Raw genomic sequence first — 17,131 nt, forward strand, 5'->3', positions numbered from 1 at the left:
GCCCTGGGACAGTGTCATTAGAGCTGCTGTGGTGGCACAGCAGCAGATCTGCCTCTTTATAGCTGCAGAGGTGTAGGTGGTGCCATCAGTCTCGGTTCTGGCTGCAGCCTCCTTGCTCTGGGCACTCAGTTGGAAAGTTCCAGTGCAACATGAGGGCAGACTGCTCTGACTTGGTGCTTCACCAAGCTCCTTACAACACCTCTCAGCCCTGCTTTGGTGTGACATAGATTGGTTTGAGCTTGGACCTTCCAGATAGTCCTCTTCCAACCCCCCTGCCATGGGTAGGGACACTTCCTATGAGCCCAGGTTGCCTTATCCAGCCTGGCCTTGAACATCTCCAGGGAGGAAGCAGCCACAACCACCCTGGGCAACCTGTGCCAGTGTCTCCCCACCCTGTCAACAATTTCTTCCTCTTCTCCAGTCCCAATCTCCCCTCTCCTAGCTCAAAGCTATTCTCTCTCATCCTGCCACTCCCAGCATTTGGCACAAGTCCCTCCCCAGCTCTCCTGTAGCTCCTTTAGGCACTGAAAAGCTGCTCCAAGGTGTCCCTAGAGCCTTCTCTTCTCCAGGCTGAACCACCTCAACTCTCTCAGCCTCAATTGCTAACCTGTGGCAGCTGCATTTCTGGAGCCATGATTCTAATTAAGGCTTGCCCCAAACCCCCTTCCCAAGTGAGCTGTGCTGACACCACAGGCAGGTTATTTTTGTGCCCTAAGGCTCACCACACTCATCCCACGTGGAAGGTTTTGTACTTTGTTGGTGACCTGTTGGTGTGTCCCATGTGCTTGGGGACATCACTTTAATGGCACTTCCTATCTTTAGCTGGGGTTGACAGCTCTCAGCACTCACCTATCTCACCACAGCCTTTTGGCTCCTTTCCTTCTCAGGCACTGTGGAGGGTTTATTATTAGCTTGGAGCCAGCCACTGGCTGAGGACAATGCTGCAACCAAGGCTTCACTCTGGTCACGTTTGGAGAGAAGCAGGATAAGAAGCAACCATGTTGCAACCTCCTGCTGCTCTGAAAAGTCTCTTCCAAGCCAACCCATTCATAGAATCAGTCAGGGTTGGAAGGGACCACAAGGATCAGGCAGTTCCAACCCCCCCTGCCATGCCCAGGAACACTCTGCCCTAGATCAGGCTGGATGAGGCTGTGGCCAGCCTGGCCTTAAACACCTCCAGGGATGGGGCCTCAACCATTTCCTTGGGCAACCCATTCCAGTTCTTCATCATGAAAAGAACTTTCTCCTCACATCCAGCCTGAACCTACCCCTCTCCAGCTTTGCTGCATTCCCCCTAGTCCTGTCACTCCCTGATATCCTGAAAAGTCCTTCCCCAGTTTATTTTTAGCCAGATATTAACACAGGAACCACCCCCTGCAAAAAAAAACCCAAAGCTTTTTATCTGAGTTTTACTGAGCTGAAGCAGCTGTTGCAAAGAAGCCATTACAAGAAGCCTTCACATCTGCCAAAGCACAGAAGCAGGAATCAGTTTTGCCCAATGCAGCTCTCACTTATTCCATTAAAAAAGGAAAAAAAAAAGGCATTTTCAGCTTCTCTTTAAGGCAGGTGGAATAGAAAAAGCAGACCATAAAAAACCCCAAGCAGTCCTGTCCATCCCAGCTGTCAATAAGTTATCTTTCTTTTCCAATTATATACAAAAAAAAACCCCTCTTGCCAAAGGACAAGAAGAGGGACCACAAATAAAGCCTCCCTCTGACTTCCAAGTACTATTTACATCATTCTGTACACAGCTCTCTCAGGTCTTCCAGGCCCTAGAAAGCAAGAAAGGAGAGATGAGTGGCCCAAGCATGAGGACAGGTAAGCTCAAACTCTCAGCCCCTCACTTTTATCCCCCAGCCAAGAAGAACATTCTTACCTAGGAAGAATTTAAGAGCTTGTTGTGGATATCTTCAAAGACTTGGTTGTAAAGTTCATCCCTGGACTTGAGGCCATCTAAATAAACTGGGAGAAAAAGAAAGAGCACAAAACCAAAATCAGGCTGCAGGTTCTGAACAGGAGTTCTGCAGGAGTTCAAGGAATGGAATGGCTTAGGTTGGAAGGGACCCTGAAGGTCATTTAGTTCCAAGCCTCCTACCATAGGCAGGGACATCTCCACTAGCCCAGGTTTCATCTTTGTTGATCCAAATGAGTTTGTTTCCCAGCTGGAAAACAGAACCTCCCCAAGAAGAGGACTATGGCCCACAAGCAGCTCCTCTCTCTTTAAAGAAGGTGTCCCCCCCACCTCCAGGTGATCAGAGAATGATAGACTCAGACTGGTTTGGGTTGGAAGTGACCTTAGGAGATCATCCAGTCCCAACCCCCGTGCTACAGGCAGGGACACCTCCCGCTAGCCCAGGTTGCTCAGGGCCTCCTCCAGCCTAGCTCTGACTGCTTTCAGCCTTGGAGCCTCCACAAGTTCTGAGCAACCTGTTCCAGTGCCTCAGCAGCCTCAGGGGGAAGAATTCTGTCCTCATTTCTGATCTCAATGCAACTTCTTCCAGTCTGAAACCATCGCCCCTTCTCCAGCCACCTCACAGCTGGCACAGAACAAAGGGAAACCTCCTTAGCAGCGAGCTGCAGCCCTCTGGAGGTGAAGCAGGCCACGATTCCAAGTGCACGGGGAATGTGTGTGTGAGGTGTCCCTGCCCATGGCAGGAGGGGTTGGAGCTAAATGGGCCTTGGGGTCCCCTTCCAGCCCTATGATTCAGTGAAACCAGCACATTGCATCACCACACTTAGAGCTCCCTTGCACTGAATTCCTGATTTCCCCTAACCTCCCAGCTCCCATCCCCAGGGCTCACCAACATCCACCCCACTGTCCTCCATTTCTTTCCTGTGTTTCAGGTACATGGGCCAGACGTGGCCATCGAAGAGCCCTGGTGGGTCAGGGACAGTGTAGCTCCGAGTACTGCAACAGAGGAGAGAAGAACATCAGCACTATGGCACCACACAGCCTCTCCTGCACTGCTGGGCTTCACCTGACAGCTGCTTCCTGGCAGGTTAGCATCACCCCAAGTTCCCTTCAGGATTTAGGGTTTGCAGGAAGTTTCTTTAAGCACCCAAAGCAAATGCAGAAGCTAAAGGGCAAAGCAAACAGGATCTGAGGGCTTGCTGCTGCTCGTGGAGGAATCATGCAGATGCTCATCTCCATGTACTCCCCCCCCCCAAAAGGGGACTGCCAGAGATAGAGGCTCAGAAAACACCCCCTGAAAGTCCTTCTCCACTTAGATTACCCATTTGCAGCTGTGATTCCAACCGGGGCCACCAACACATCCCACTAACAGCCACTTAACAGCAGCCTGGAGAACTCTGGCACTGGGGAGAGTCTTTCCTGGTAGGAAGGATGAGATTTCCACCAGAGAATCTTCTCCTCACCTCCTCCTTCTCTTGCACTCATCATAGGGAACTGCCAGGTAGTAGCGGACGTCAAACAGGTCTATCAGTGGTCTAGGGTAGAGGAGAAAGAATTTAGTCCACTTAAAAGTTAGTTCTGTTAATGTTTTTGCCTGGCAGAAGTGCTAATTCACCAGAGAACCCTGCAAAGAGCCTTTAGCCTCTTGTGTCTGTGCCTAATAGAGACAGCAAGAGCCTAAGTGGTCTCTTGAACACACAGCTAATGCTCAGCAGGTTGATTGGTAGCTCCAACCCGTGGGGAATGCTGTTTGCTGGAGCTCACAACAGTGCTTTTCCCTCCCAGGTCTCTCCTAGTGAGTGAGGAGGATCAGACTCTGGGCTGGGGAGGCTCAAGGTGTGAACTGTGGCTCTCCAGAGTCGTTTCAAACTCTGCTTGCAGGAAACCAAAGTCACAATTCATAGATTCACAGAATGGGTTGGAAGAGACCTTCACGACCATCGAGTTCCAACTCCCCTGCCATGGGCAGGGACACCTCCAATAGCCCTGCCCCCAAGTAGCTCCTTGAGCTGGCTCCCCCTCCCCCCCTCAAGTGGCTCCTTGAGCTGGCTCCCCCCTCCCCACCTCAACTGGCTCCTTGAGCTGCCTTCTCCCTCCCCTCTCAAGTGACTCCTTGAGCTGCCTTCTCCCTCCCCACCTCAACTGGCTCCTTGAGCTGCCTTCTCCCTCCCCTCTCAAGTGGCTCCTTGAGCTGGCTCCCCCCTCCCCACCTCAACTAGCTCCTTGAGCTGCCTTCTCCCTCCCCCCTCAAGTGGCTCCTTGAGCTGGCTTCTCCCTCCCCACCTCAACTGGCTCCTTGAGCTGCCTTCTCCCTCCCCCCTCAAGTGGCTCCTTGAGCTGGCTTCTCCCTCCCCCCTCAACTGGCTCCTTGAGCTGGCTTCCCCCTCCCCCCTCAAGTGGCTCCTTGAGCTGGCTCCCCCCTCCCCATCTCAACTGGCTCCTTGAGCTGGCTCCCCCCTCCCCACCTCAACTGGCTCCTGAAAGCACCTGGCCCAGTGCACTGAAGCTGTCAGCTTGTCTGGCCACACAGGCAGGCATAAGGCAGCTCCTCAGCTCGACTTATTTTAGAGAGCCACAAGCAGGCAGCTCTGCTGCAGCTTCCTGCTGAATAAAGCCAGAAAATCCTCCCAGCAGGTGCAGCCTGCAGCTGGGGAGACTGACAGACCTCTGAACGCCTGCCCAGGGGTGCACAAGTGCTTAATACAGCATGAGCTGAGCAAGCTCCAGGCCTGTGGGGGAAATGCTTCCTCCAGAGCAAGGAATCACAGAATTAACCAGGTTGGAAAAGACCTTTGAGATCATCACATCCAACCTGTTACCCAAATCTTGCCTCTTCCTTTCCACAACTGCAAGAGACAAGGTCCTGTTAATAAGGGTGGGCACTTCAGAGGAATTTGTCACCTTCAGGAGAGACACCAAGTGTGACCTCCCCAGGGACAGGCCGGGGCACCCTGCAGTGTGCCAGCCATGTCTTTGCTTGGCCAGTCTTGGTCTGGCAGGTCCCAAGTGGCTGCAGAGATTCTTCTCGGGAGCAGTCTGGCCAGCAGGGCCAGGGAGGGGATTGTCCTCCTCTACTTTGCTCTGCTGAGACCCCACCTGGAGTCCTGCATCCAGCTCTGGAGCCCCTGGGCCAAGAGGGCTGTGGAGATGCTGGAGAGTGTCCAGAGCAGGGCCAGGAGGATGCTCAGAGGCTGCAGCAGCTCTGCTGTGAGCACAGCCTGAAAGAGTTGGGGCTGTGCAGGCTGGAGCAGAGGAGGCTCCCAGGTGACCTTCTTGTGGCCTGCCAGGATCTGAAGGGGGCTACAAGAAAGCTGGGGAGGGACTTTTGAGGCTGTGAGGGAGTGGCAGGAGTGGGGGGAGTGGAGCAGAGCTGGAGGTGGGGAGAGTGAGGCTGGAGGTGAGTGGGAAGTTTTTGAGCAGGAGAGTGGTGAGAGCCTGGCAGGGGTTGCCCAGGGAGGTGGTTGAGGCCCCATGGCTGGAAGTGTTTGAGGCCAGGCTGGCTGAGGCTGTGTGCAGCCTGCTCTAGGGTAGGGTGTCCCTGGGCATGGCAGGGGTTGGCACTGCCTGCTCCTTGTGCTCCCTTCCAACCCTGCCTGATTCTGTGATTCTCTACAAACAGTTCAGTAAACAAAACTGCACTTTGGAGCTCCAAAGACCTTTTGCTTGTTACTTTTCCAGCAGCTCTCTCAAGCTGATCTATTTCACTATTGGAACTTTTCTCTCTTCACTGCCAGGCTGAGCTCTTCAGCCTCCTGCCAAGAATTCCATCTCCATACAGAGACATAAATTACAAAGGGTTGATCTTTGCTCCAGTGCCCAATTAACCAGCAAGGCTCAGTTTATTCAGTGTGCCATGGGGCTCATGTGTAGCACACAGGACAACCACTCCCAAAGTCAAGCAGAGATCCAAGCAAGAGTGCATTAACAACTTGTTCTCATCAACAACCCTTTTCAGCTCAAGGTTTGGGCACTGTGGAGGTGACCAGAAGGGATTCTGAATCTTTACTGCTGGCTTAGTGTTTGTACCTCACCTAAACTATTCCATGCTCCCAAGGCTTCGTTGTGCCCTAAAGCAGAGCTTCCTACATTTACCCTGAGGCAGTCCTGTGTGCACCTCACTTTTCCCAGCATTTGCTTGCAACTTGGAATTCTGGAATGACTTAGGTTGGAAGGGAACTTATAGATCATAGAATCAAGCAGGTTGGAAGAGAGCTCCAAGCTCAAACAGCTCAACATAGCCCCCAGATCTGCCCAGGCACCAGACCATGGCACTCAGTGCCCCTGCCAGGCTTGGCTGCAACACCTCCAGCCACAGCCACTCCACCACCTCCCTGGGCAGCCCATTCCAGTGCCAATCACTCTCTCTGCCAGCAACTTCCTAACAACATCCAGCCTCAACCTGCCCTGACACAGCTTCAGCCTGGGGCCCCTTCTTCTGGCCCTGCCTGCCTGGCAGCAGAGCCCAACCCCACCTGGCTACAGCCTCCCTGCAGGCAGCAATGAGCTCTGCCCTGAGCCTCCTCTGCTGCAGGCTGCACCCCCCCAGCTCCCTCAGCCTCTCCTCACAGGGCTGTGCTCCAGGCCCCTCCCCAGCCTTGCTGCCCTTTTCTGGGCACCTTCCAGCATCTCAACATCTCTCTTGAATGGAGGAGCCCAGAACTGGACACAGCACTCCAAGGGTGGCCTGAGCAGCGCTGAGCACAGGCCCCTCCCTTGTCCTGCTGCCCACACTGCTGCTGAGCCAGCCCAGGATGCCATTGGCTCTGCTGCCCACCTGGGCACACCCTCAGGCAAATGCTCCAACCTCCCCACCATGAATTCTTAGATGTGGTAGCTCAAGACAGGGTGGGTGTATTAGTGAAGAAGAGAATTCAACCCAGCCACTGAGGACCTAGTGTCACAGAATCCCAGCATGGTGGAGGGCTTGGAAAAGCTCTCTGTGCTCAGAGGGCTGCAGCAGCTCTGCTGTGAGGACAGGCTGAGAGAGTTGGGGCTGTGCAGCCTGGAGAAAAGGCTTCAAGACCACCTTGGAATGGCCTTCCAGGATCTGATGGGGACTACGGGAAGGACTATTGATAAGGTCTTGTAATGAGAGGAGGAGGAGGAATGGGTTTGAACTGGCAGAGGAGAGATTGAAACTGGATGTTAGGAAGAAGTTCTTTGCAGTGAGGGTGGTGAGAGACTGGCACAGGTTGCTTAGGGAGGCTGTGACTTCTCCCTCCCTGGAGATGTTCAAGGCCAGACTGGATGAGACCTGAGCTGGTGGGAGGTGTCCCTGCCAATGGCAGGGGATTGGTACTAGATTATCTTTGAGGTCCTTTTCAACCTAAACCATTCTATGATCATCCAGTCCAACCTTCCTGCTAGAGCAGCATCACCCACAGCAGCTTGTCCACGATCCAAGTGCCAGGTGCTGCACTTTGGCCACAGCAACCCCATGCAGAGATACAGGCTGGGGTGGGAGTGGCTGGAGAGCAGCCACACAGAAAGGGATCTGGGGATGCTGATTGATACCTGCCTGAACGTGGGCCAGCAGTGTGCCCAGGTGGCCAAGAAAGCCAGTGGCATCCTGGCCTGCATCAGCAATGGTGTGGCCAGCAGGAGCAGGGAGGTCATTCTGCCCCTGTACTCTGCACTGCTTAGACCACACCTTGAGTGCTGTGTTCAGTTCTGGGCCCCCCAGTTTAGGAGGGACATTGAGATGCTTGAGTGTGTCCAGAGAAGCGCAACGAGGCTGGGGAGAGGCCTTGAGCACAGCCCTAAGAGGAGAGGCTGAGGGAGCTGGGATTGGTTAGCCTGGAGAAGAGGAGGCTCAGGGGAGACCTTATTGCTGTCTACAACTACCTGAGGGGAGGTTGTGGCCAGGAGGAGGTTGCTCTCTTCTCTCAGGTGGCCAGCACCAGAACGAGAGGACACAGCCTCAGGCTGTGCCAGGGGAGATTTAGGCTGGAGGTGAGGAGAAAGTTCTTCCCTGAGAGAGTCATTGGACACTGGAATGGGCTGCCCGGGGAGGTGGTGGAGTCGCCGTCCCTGGAGCTGTTCAAGGCAGGACTGGACGTGGCACTTGGTGCCATGGTCTGGCCTTGAGCTCTGTGCTAAAGGGTTGGACTTGATGATCTATGAGGTCTTTTCCAACCTTGGTGATACTGTGGTACTGTGATCCCAACATTCAGGTAGGGTTGGAGTCTCTGCAGAGAAGGAAACTTCACAACCTCTTTGGGCAACTCCCTCACAGGCAAAGAAGCTTCCCCTGGCAAAGCACAAATCCTTACTTGTAGTTGTAGAGCAGGAAGCCTTCAATGACCAACACATGAGTGTCTTTGGAGGTTGGTTCTTTAGAGCCAGGTGTGACATTCACCCCATGGGAACGGGCAAACTTCACTGGGTTCTCAATCCAGGCACGCACAGTGCTCACCATTGCCTCCATATCCAAGGAGTCCAACACTAGTGAGGAGAAAGAAAAAGGGTGGAAGGGGTGGAAAAAGGAAAGGGAAGACAATCAAACGCCACGAAGCACACATCAAGCTTTAAAGGGAAGACAAAACAAAAAGGAGAAGGAATAGTATAGAATGAACTTGAAAAATTTAAAGTTAGGTAAAAAAAATTTACAGTTAAATCTTTTTAAATAAGGAAAAAAAATAAATAAAGAGAAATATACTTAGGAGGGAAATAAAAATGAAGATACTTTACTGCATCCTATAGGGAACACTGCTCTTACCATCCCATTGCTTAAAGCCGTCTTCCCCGACTTCTATTTGATCTTGTGGCTGAAATATAGTGAGCAATAAAACATTGCTGCAAACCCAGAGTGACCAACTCCCTGCAGCCTGGCCTCTACTGCAACAGACAACAAAGTGTTCACCTCCAACACTTCACAGACCCTCTGGCCACTAATAGTTACCCAACAGAAAGCCTTTGGTGCTATGGAGCAGAAGCAAAAGCGCCCAGCGGTTGCCAGCCCCAAGAATTTGGATGTTTGGGGGTTGGTTTTGGGGCTACACAAAGTATTTCTTTCACTTACAGATCCCTTTTTGGACCCCAGCAATGAATCCAACCCCAAGAGTTTGGACAAGGTTTTATTTGTGGCCAAAGTGTTCATTATTACAGACCACTCTTTGGACCCCAGCAAAGAATCCAACCCCAAGAGTTTGGATAAGGTTTTATTTGTGGTTAAAGTGTTCATTATTGCAGACCACTCTGTGGACCCCAGCAAAGAATCCAACCCCAAGAGTTTGGATAAGGTTTTGTTTGTAGCCATACAATGTGTTAATTATTGCAGACCCCTCTGTGGACCCCAGCAAAAAATCCAACCTCAAAGTTTGGATAAGGTTTTATATGTGGCTATGTAATGTGCTCATTATTACAGACCTCTCTTTGGACCCCAGCAAAGAATCTAACCCCAAAAGTTTGGATGTTTGAGCTTTTTTTGTGGGCACAGAAAGTATTTCCTTCACTTACAGACCCCTCTGTGGACCCCAGCAAAGAATCCAACCCCAAGAGTTTGGATGAGGTTTTATGTGTGGCTATGTAAAGTGTTCATTATTATAGACCTCTCTGAGGACCCCAGCAAAGAATCCAACCCCAAGAGTTTGGATAAGTTTATTTTTGTGGCTCAGTCAAGCCACTCTGGATGAATGGCAAGGGTTTGACAGGCCTCTGGTTAGAAGTCAACACAGCTTAATGCTGTCTGTATTTCAAGTAGCAGCTAAGATGTGCAGCTTCAAGAGCAGGGATGTGGAAGTCCTAAAGGCTCTAATGAGTCACCACAGCATGACTTGGGTCACTTTGTTATGGCTTTATTTGCAGCAGCATTTGCCAGCTCAACACACCAGAGGGAACTCATGGATCAAGTCCAAGAGAATCCCTCCTTTAAGGGCTCAGGTCTGATCAAGTTTGTGCAGGAGGCTTCTGGCAAAGCTCTTGCCAATGAGTGGTCTCCTGTTTGGGACACCATGTGCTCCTGCAAGGGCAGGACAAACCAACCATGTGCTGCTGGTGCTCATGTGTTAGGGGACAAGCTGCCACTACAAGTATGTCTCTTGGACTTCCATCTATGGTGGGGTCCAGCTCTGATGGAATTCCTGTGGTAGTTGCAGCCTGTGGGCTTTGCTGAAGGTGGCTCAGATGTGACCCTTTCCCCTGCTACATTCCCAAGCTGGGTGCAGAACACAAACCTTCTGTGCTCATCTTTGAGCTGGGTTTCTGATGTGGAGCTGTCAAAGCTCCCCAGTCTGCCTGTCTTGAAAGCAAGGTAGAGGTGCTTAAAGCTTCAAATATTACAGAGGAGCAACATTATCAGGTGAATAAAACACAAAAGGAAAACCCAGCCTGGAGAAAGCAATTTGTGCACAGGACAGCAAATAAACCTCTAACTTAAGTCATCAGTTTGGCCTCGAGTTAGAGCTGTTGTTGGAAGTAAAGGAAGCTTTTGCTGCAAGCCCTTCTGTGCCAAGCTTCACTTCTGCAGGAGGCTGGCAGTGTGTCAAGGTCAGCATCCCCTTGCCTGTCCAGATTGATTGACAGTAATATGTAACATATAGAAGGTTAAAAAAAACCCAACTGTGCTGCTCCTGAACTGGCAGAACTTACCTGGAAAGCATGCACAAGTGTGTAAAACTTACAGGGAGACCTTCTGCTGCTGTCACTGCATGCAGTTAACGTTCTAAAGAAAGGAGAAGCTCAACTTACCTTGAAGAAGTCATCCTGGTGGACCACACAGCAGTTAGGCAGTGCCTTGATGATTCTGTTGGTCAAGGTGGTTTTACCACCATTGGTGACACTGCACAGGGAGGGGATAGAGGTGTTAGAGCCAGGTTTTAGAGTTGTTTCACTTGGAAAAGACTTTGAGGATCATCAAGGCCAACCCTTAACCCAGCACTGCCAGGGTACCACTAACCTATAGCCCTCAGCACCACATCGCCATAGCTTTGAAACTCCTCCAGGGATGGGGACTCCACCACTGCCTTGGGCAGCCTGGGCCAGGCCTTGACAACTCTTTTGGGGAAGAAAATTGTTGCTCATATCCATCTTAAACCTCCCCTGCAGCAACTTGAGGCCATTTCTCCTTGTTCTGTCACTTGTTCCTCAGAAGAAACCAACCCCCAGCTGGCTCCAGCCTCCTTTTCTCCAGGCTGCACAGCCCCAGGTCCCTCAGGTGCTCCTCACCAGACCTTTCCCCACCTTCATTTGTCCTTCTCTGGACCTAGTCCAGCACCTCAATGTCTTTCTTGGAGTCAGGGACCCAAAACTGAACCCAGGATTCAAGATGTGGCCTCACCAGTGCTCAGCACAGGTGGACAGTCCCCTGGGTCCCACTGACCACACCACTGCCGATCCAGACCAGGCTGCTGGTGCCCTTTCTGCCCACCCGGGCACACGCAGGCTCATTTCCAGCCGCTGTCACTAACCCCTCCCCACCACGTCCTTTCCTGCCAGGCAGTTTCCAGCCTGCAGCATTCACTGGGCTGTTGCGACCAAGCGCTGAAGCCGCCGGGGTCCAATCCCCACCCCGGCACGCCATGACCTGATCTGACCGCACCGCACCGCGCCGCGCCCAGCCCATTCGAATTTCCCGCCATTCCGCGCGCTGGCCGCCGATTGGCTGCGCCCTGGCCCCGCCCCTCCCGTCATTGGCTGCCGCCGTCCCGCGCGCGGGACCAGCGCCGCTCCCAACGGCCGGGCAGGGAGCGCGCGCGCGGCGCCGCACCGCTCCTCTGCGGCCGGGCAGGGAGCGGGGAGGAGGCGAACGGCGGCGGTTAGGGTTGGATCCCTTGGCTTTGTCTCCCTGCGGGGCACCTAAGGTAGGTAGACGTGGCCCGAGTAGGGAGCGGGCAGTTGCTGCTGTAGCTGACTGAAGCAGTTCCCCTTCCCCCCCCGCTCCCCGGCGGTTCGCTGCCCAGAAACAAGCCTCGCTCGCTCGCTCGGGAGTTCGCCTTAGCAGCCTCAGCAGCCGCCCCGCGGTCGTCAAGTTGTACCGGCAAAGCCCTCCCCGCTGTCAAAACGGGCTCGAATAAAGAGCTCTCAAGCCTTTATATGTTCATGTCTCCTTTTTGATTCAAGAAGCTGTAAACACCGATTCAAGAAGCTATAAACACCCCTGGCGCTATCTTTATCCCACGCCGGAGTTGCGGCTCTTGCCCCGGTGTCAGCTCCGCCAAACCCCCGCGGGCAGCCAGCGGGGCCGCCCCGAGCCGCTTTGCCCTGGCCCCAGCGCACTCAAACCCCTTCTTTTGTTAAAGAAAAGCAAAGCTTTTTGTACCCCTCTACCCCCAACTCCACCTCCGTCCCATCCGACGCGGGATTTTTGTCCCCTTTGCCATTCAGAGACGCTCTTAGAAGCCGAAGTTACTGGCTGCAAACATCTATTTAAAGGTTTGAGCAGAGCCGCTTCAGCTGACCTATAAAATTCCTTCGGAATTACGCTGGGGAAGTGGAAAAAGAAGGAAATATTCCTCTTAAAACAGTAAAACGTGCTGGCTGCCGACCTGCAGCAGCAGCGGAAAGTCGTCGGCAAGTCGCAGCGGTTTTTAGAACCCTCAAAGGCTGTTTCCTAAAGCAGAGCCAGCATCTCCCGAGCCTTAAATCGTCTCGCAGGGAATTAAACGCGAAGGAGATCGACCCAAAGGAAGAAAAACCCAACCAACGACAAACCCCCGAGCAAACCAAAGAGACACCCCCCCCCCAAAATAAAACCCAGCGAGCCAAAGAGACCCCCCCAAATAAAACCCATAGAGCCAAAGAGACACCCCCAAATAAAACCCAAGCGAGCAAAAGAACCCCCCCAAATAAAGCCTAAGCGAGCAAAAGAACCCCCCCAAATAAAGCCTAAGCGAGCAAAAGAACCCCCCCAAATAAAGCCTAAGCGAGCAAAAGAGACCCCCCCAAATAAAGCCTAAGCGAGCAAAAGAGACCCCCCCAAATAAAGCCTAAGCGAGCAAAAGAGACCCCCCCAAATAAAGCCTAAGCGAGCAAGAGACCTCCCCAAATAAAGCCTAAGCGAGCAAAAGAGACCCCCAAATAAAGCCTAAGCGAGCAAAAGAGACCCCCCAAATAAAGCCTAAGCGAGCAAAAGAGACCCCCCCAAATAAAGCTTAAGCGAGCTAAAGAACCCCCAAATAAAACCTCAGCGAGCAAAAGACCCCCCAAATAAAACCTCAGCGAGCAAAAGAAAACCTCAAACCCGACCAAAAAATCCCCCAACAACTCCCCCCCCAAAAAAAACCAACCCAAAGCGAGCAAAAAAGGCAAACACCCCCCCAAAATAACCCCCCAAAAACGCCAACCAACCAAAACCATAAAACGCACCCAACCCCCCCAAAAAAAACCCCGAAACAAGCGAAACAAAAGCGGAACGCGGAGAAAGCCCCCCCGAGAGCTCACCCTCCGATGCCGATGATGTATTTCATCTCTCCAAGCTGCCTCCTCAACGGGGACGCGGGAAGAGGCGGGTGGGGGAGAAAGAGCCAAGAGGCTAAAAGAACCTCCTGCAGCGCAAACTGACTCCTGCCCTTTCCTCCTCTTCCTCCCCCTCACCGAAGCCTTCCTCTCTCGCTCTCTTTCATTGAAGGCGAAGCGAAGCTTTGGCCCCCATTTATAGGGCGCCTCCCGCCCTCCCTGCCCGCCTCTCCCCGCCCCGCTCGCCGCCGGCCGAGCCTGTGACCGTCATGAGCTCTGCGATGTCACCTTTCGGAGCGGGCGCGGGGGTCATGCGCGCTGCCTTGCACCTGTCCCGGACCCCCCAGCCCTGCTCTGCTCTCCTCGGCTTGGCTATAAATAGATCTTTTTTTTTTCCCCCCCTCCCTTCCTCCTCTCTTTCTTTTTTTGGCAGGCAATGCCTTTGCCTAACTTAGTAACGGGGGAGGTGGAAATGTCAGCATCCCTTCGGCCAGTTCCTTTGGGAGATCTGGGGTGCGAGGAGGGAATTCGGTTTCGGGTTGGGTTTGTTGGAGGTGAGGGTGTATTTTTTTTTCGGTCTTTCCTTGAAGTTAAATTTTCTTTGCCTTCCTCTTCGTTTTTTCTCCTGTTTTGATGAGTTGCAACAAGGATAAAGTTGATGATGTTATTGTGGAGGCGATAGGCTGGATAGGATTTAACATCACTAATAACCTTAAAGAGTACTGATGAGAAGGATGATGATGAAACAATAACAGTATAATAGAGTTATTATTCTATCAGTGTATTATTATTCTATCAGTGTATTATTATTATTGCTATTATTATTTCATTATATAAAAATGTGTTTCTATTGTATTATTGATGCTGCTATAATAATAATAATAATGTAATATATACATTTATACTTTATTATTGCTGCTTTGATAATAGCAATAATAGGAATAATAACAATACATTCATATAAATAGATGTATACTTTATTATTGCTGCTTCTATGATAACAGTAATAGCAATAATAGGAATAAGAACAATAAAGTCATATAAATATATTTATACTTTATTATTGCTGCTTTGATAATAGCAATAATAGGAATAATAACAATACATTCATATAAATAGATGTATACTTTATTATTGCTGCTTCTATGATAACAATAATAGCAATAATAGGAATAAGAACAATAAAGTCATATAAATATATTTATACTTTATTATTGCTGCTTTGATAATAGCAATAATAGGAATAATAACAATACATTCATATAAATATATGTATACTTTATTATTGTTGCTTCTATAATAGCAATAACAGGAATAAGAGCAATAAATTCATATAAATATATCTATACTTTATTATTGCTGCTGTTATAATAGCACTAATAGGACTAATAACTAATTTCATGTATATATATGTATACTTTATTATTGCTGCTTTGATAATAGCAATAATAGGAATAATAACAATACATTCATATAAATAGATGTATACTTTATTATTGCTGCTGCTATAATAGCAATAATAACAATAATTTCATATAAATATATTTATATCCTATTATTGCTGCTTCTATAATAGCAATAATAGGAATAATAATAAGAACAGTAAATTCATATAAATGTATTTATACTTTATTATTGCTGCTGCTGTAATAGCAATAATAGGAATAAGAACAATAAATTCATATAAATATATTTATACTGTTATTGCTGCTTCAATAATAGCAATAATATAGGAATAATAACAATAATTTTATATAAATGCATTTATATTTTATTATTGCTGTTGCTATAATAGTAATAATAGGAGTAGTGATAATAGGAATAATGGTAATAGAAATAATAGCAATAATTTCATATAAATATATTTATACTTTATTATTGCTGGTGCTATAATAGCAATATTAGGAATAGTGATAATAGGAATAATGAGAATAGAAATCACAATAATTCTATAAGACTATAGTTTAATTTTATTATTGCTGGTGCTATAATTGTAATAATAGGAATAATGGCAATAGTAATAATAACAATAATTTCATATAAATGCATTTATACTTTATTATTGCTGCTTCTATAATAGCAATAATACGAATAATAGGAATAATTATAATAGTAATAATAACAGTAATTTCATATACATGTATTTATATTTTATTATTGATGCTGCTATAATAGTAATAGGAAGAATGATAATAGTTACAGTAATGATGATAACAATTGTAATAATGATAATGGAGATAATAACAACAACTAATAATGATAATAATAATAATGATGTTGAAGTTAGGAAGGGACATTGATGTCAGTTCCATCTGCTCAGTCCTCTTTACACTCAGGCTGATTGTATTATTATTATTATTATTATTATTATTATTATTATTATTATTATTATTATTATTTCGTTTCATTATATAGAAATGTTTATATATTTTTGCTGCTGCTATAATAGTAATAATGATAATAATTATTGTGATGATAATATCAACAACAACAACAGTAACAATTATTATGAAGTTAGGAAGGGACTCTACTGTCAGACCTCTCTGCCCCAGTCCTCTTTACACTGGAGTCAGACTGATATCATCATCATCATCATCATCATCATCATCATCATCATCATCATCATCATCATTACAATCATTTTATTGTTATTACAATAATAATAATATTTAGTTATATAAAATATGTTTATATATTTTTGCTGCTGCTATAATAGTAATAATGATAATAGTAATAATAATGATGATAATAATTACTGTGATGATAACAATATCAACAACAACAATAATAATGACAACAACAACAACATTAATGACAACAACAACATTAATAACAACAACAACAGTAACAATGAAGTTAGGAAGAGACTCTTTACACTGGAGTCAGGTTGATTGATGATGATGATGATGATGATTATTATTATTTCAATATATAAAAGATGTTTATATATTATTGCTACTGCTATGATAATAATATTAGTAATACTAATACTAAAGATAATAATTACTGTGATGATGATTATAACAACAACAATACCAATAATGTTGAAGTTAGGAAGGGGCACTGGTGTCAGGCCCCTCTGCCTCAGTCCTCTTTACACTGGAGTCAGGCTGATATTATTATTATTATTATATTATTATTATTATTATTATTATTATTATTATTATTATTATTATTATTATTATTATTATTATTATTATTATTATTCCTGTGTATTCCTAAGATTCTAGGAATTTTAGGGATAAAGCCTTCATAATGGAGAACTTCCCCTATGGGGACAGGCTTAAAAAATTGGGATTGTTCAGCCTGGAGATGAGAAGGCTCCAGGATGACCTCAGAGTAGCCTTCCACTACCTGAAGGGGCTCCAGGAGAGATGGAGAGGGACTTGTGACAAGGGCTGGGAGTGACAGGAGGAGGGACAATGGCTGTGAGCTGGGAGAGTGAGAGTGGAGAGGAGGAAGAAATTCCTGATAGTGAGGGTGGGGAGACACAGGCACAGGTTGCCCAGGGAGGTTGTGGATGTCTGGAGGTGTTCAAGGCCAGGCTGGATGAGATCTGGAGCAAGCTGGGCTGGTGAAGTTATCCCTGCTCATGGATGTCTGGAGGTGTTCAGGGCCAGGCTGGATGAGACCTGGAGCAAGCTGGGCTGGTGAAGTTATCCCTGCTCATGGATGTCTGGAAGTGTTCAAGGCCAGGCTGGATGAGATCTGGAGCAAGCTGGGCTGGTGAAGTTGTCCCTGCCCATGGATGTCTGGAGGTGCTCAAGGCCAGGCTGGATGAGACCTGGAGCAAGCTGGGCTGGTGAAGTTTTCCCTGCCCATGGA

General features: G+C 48.4%; 1 protein-coding gene across 2 annotated transcripts; it reads right to left on the minus strand.

Moving 5' to 3' along the window:
* Positions 1-1,395: 1,395 nt before the first annotated feature.
* NMRK2 (nicotinamide riboside kinase 2) lies at positions 1,396-13,484 on the minus strand. Of its 2 annotated transcripts, none has more exons than XM_064175206.1 (8): positions 13,292-13,484; positions 10,601-10,691; positions 8,631-8,679; positions 8,185-8,356; positions 3,376-3,447; positions 2,802-2,908; positions 1,877-1,962; positions 1,396-1,772 (listed from the first exon to the last, which is right to left on the minus strand). In XM_064175206.1, the coding sequence occupies exons 1-7, from the start codon at positions 13,315-13,317 to the stop codon at positions 1,877-1,879; spliced, it is 603 nt and encodes a 200-aa protein (XP_064031276.1). In that variant the 5' UTR covers positions 13,318-13,484; the 3' UTR covers positions 1,396-1,772. The 2 variants fall into 2 exon arrangements, with proteins under 2 accessions (XP_064031276.1, XP_064031275.1); XM_064175205.1 differs by lacking the exon at positions 13,292-13,484 and adding an exon at positions 11,190-11,315.
* Between the last annotated feature and the right edge of the window lie 3,647 nt (positions 13,485-17,131).

This window comes from Pogoniulus pusillus, chromosome 41 (assembly GCF_015220805.1).
Source record: "Pogoniulus pusillus isolate bPogPus1 chromosome 41, bPogPus1.pri, whole genome shotgun sequence".
Lineage (NCBI taxonomy): Eukaryota > Metazoa > Chordata > Aves > Piciformes > Lybiidae > Pogoniulus > Pogoniulus pusillus.

Bases quoted from the DNA above. Each gene is read 5' to 3' on its own strand.
- NMRK2 (XM_064175205.1), bottom strand. From the start codon at position 11,299: ATGAGCCTGCGTGTGCCCGGGTGGGCAGAAAGGGCACCAGCAGCCTGG. The intron at 8,357-8,630 runs GTAAGAGCAGTG...TCTCCTCACTAG, and splicing joins CGGCTTTAAGCAATGGGATG to TGTTGGACTCCTTGGATATG. The intron at 3,448-8,184 runs GTAAGGATTTGT...CCTCTACCCTAG, and splicing joins TTCCTGCTCTACAACTACAA to ACCACTGATAGACCTGTTTG.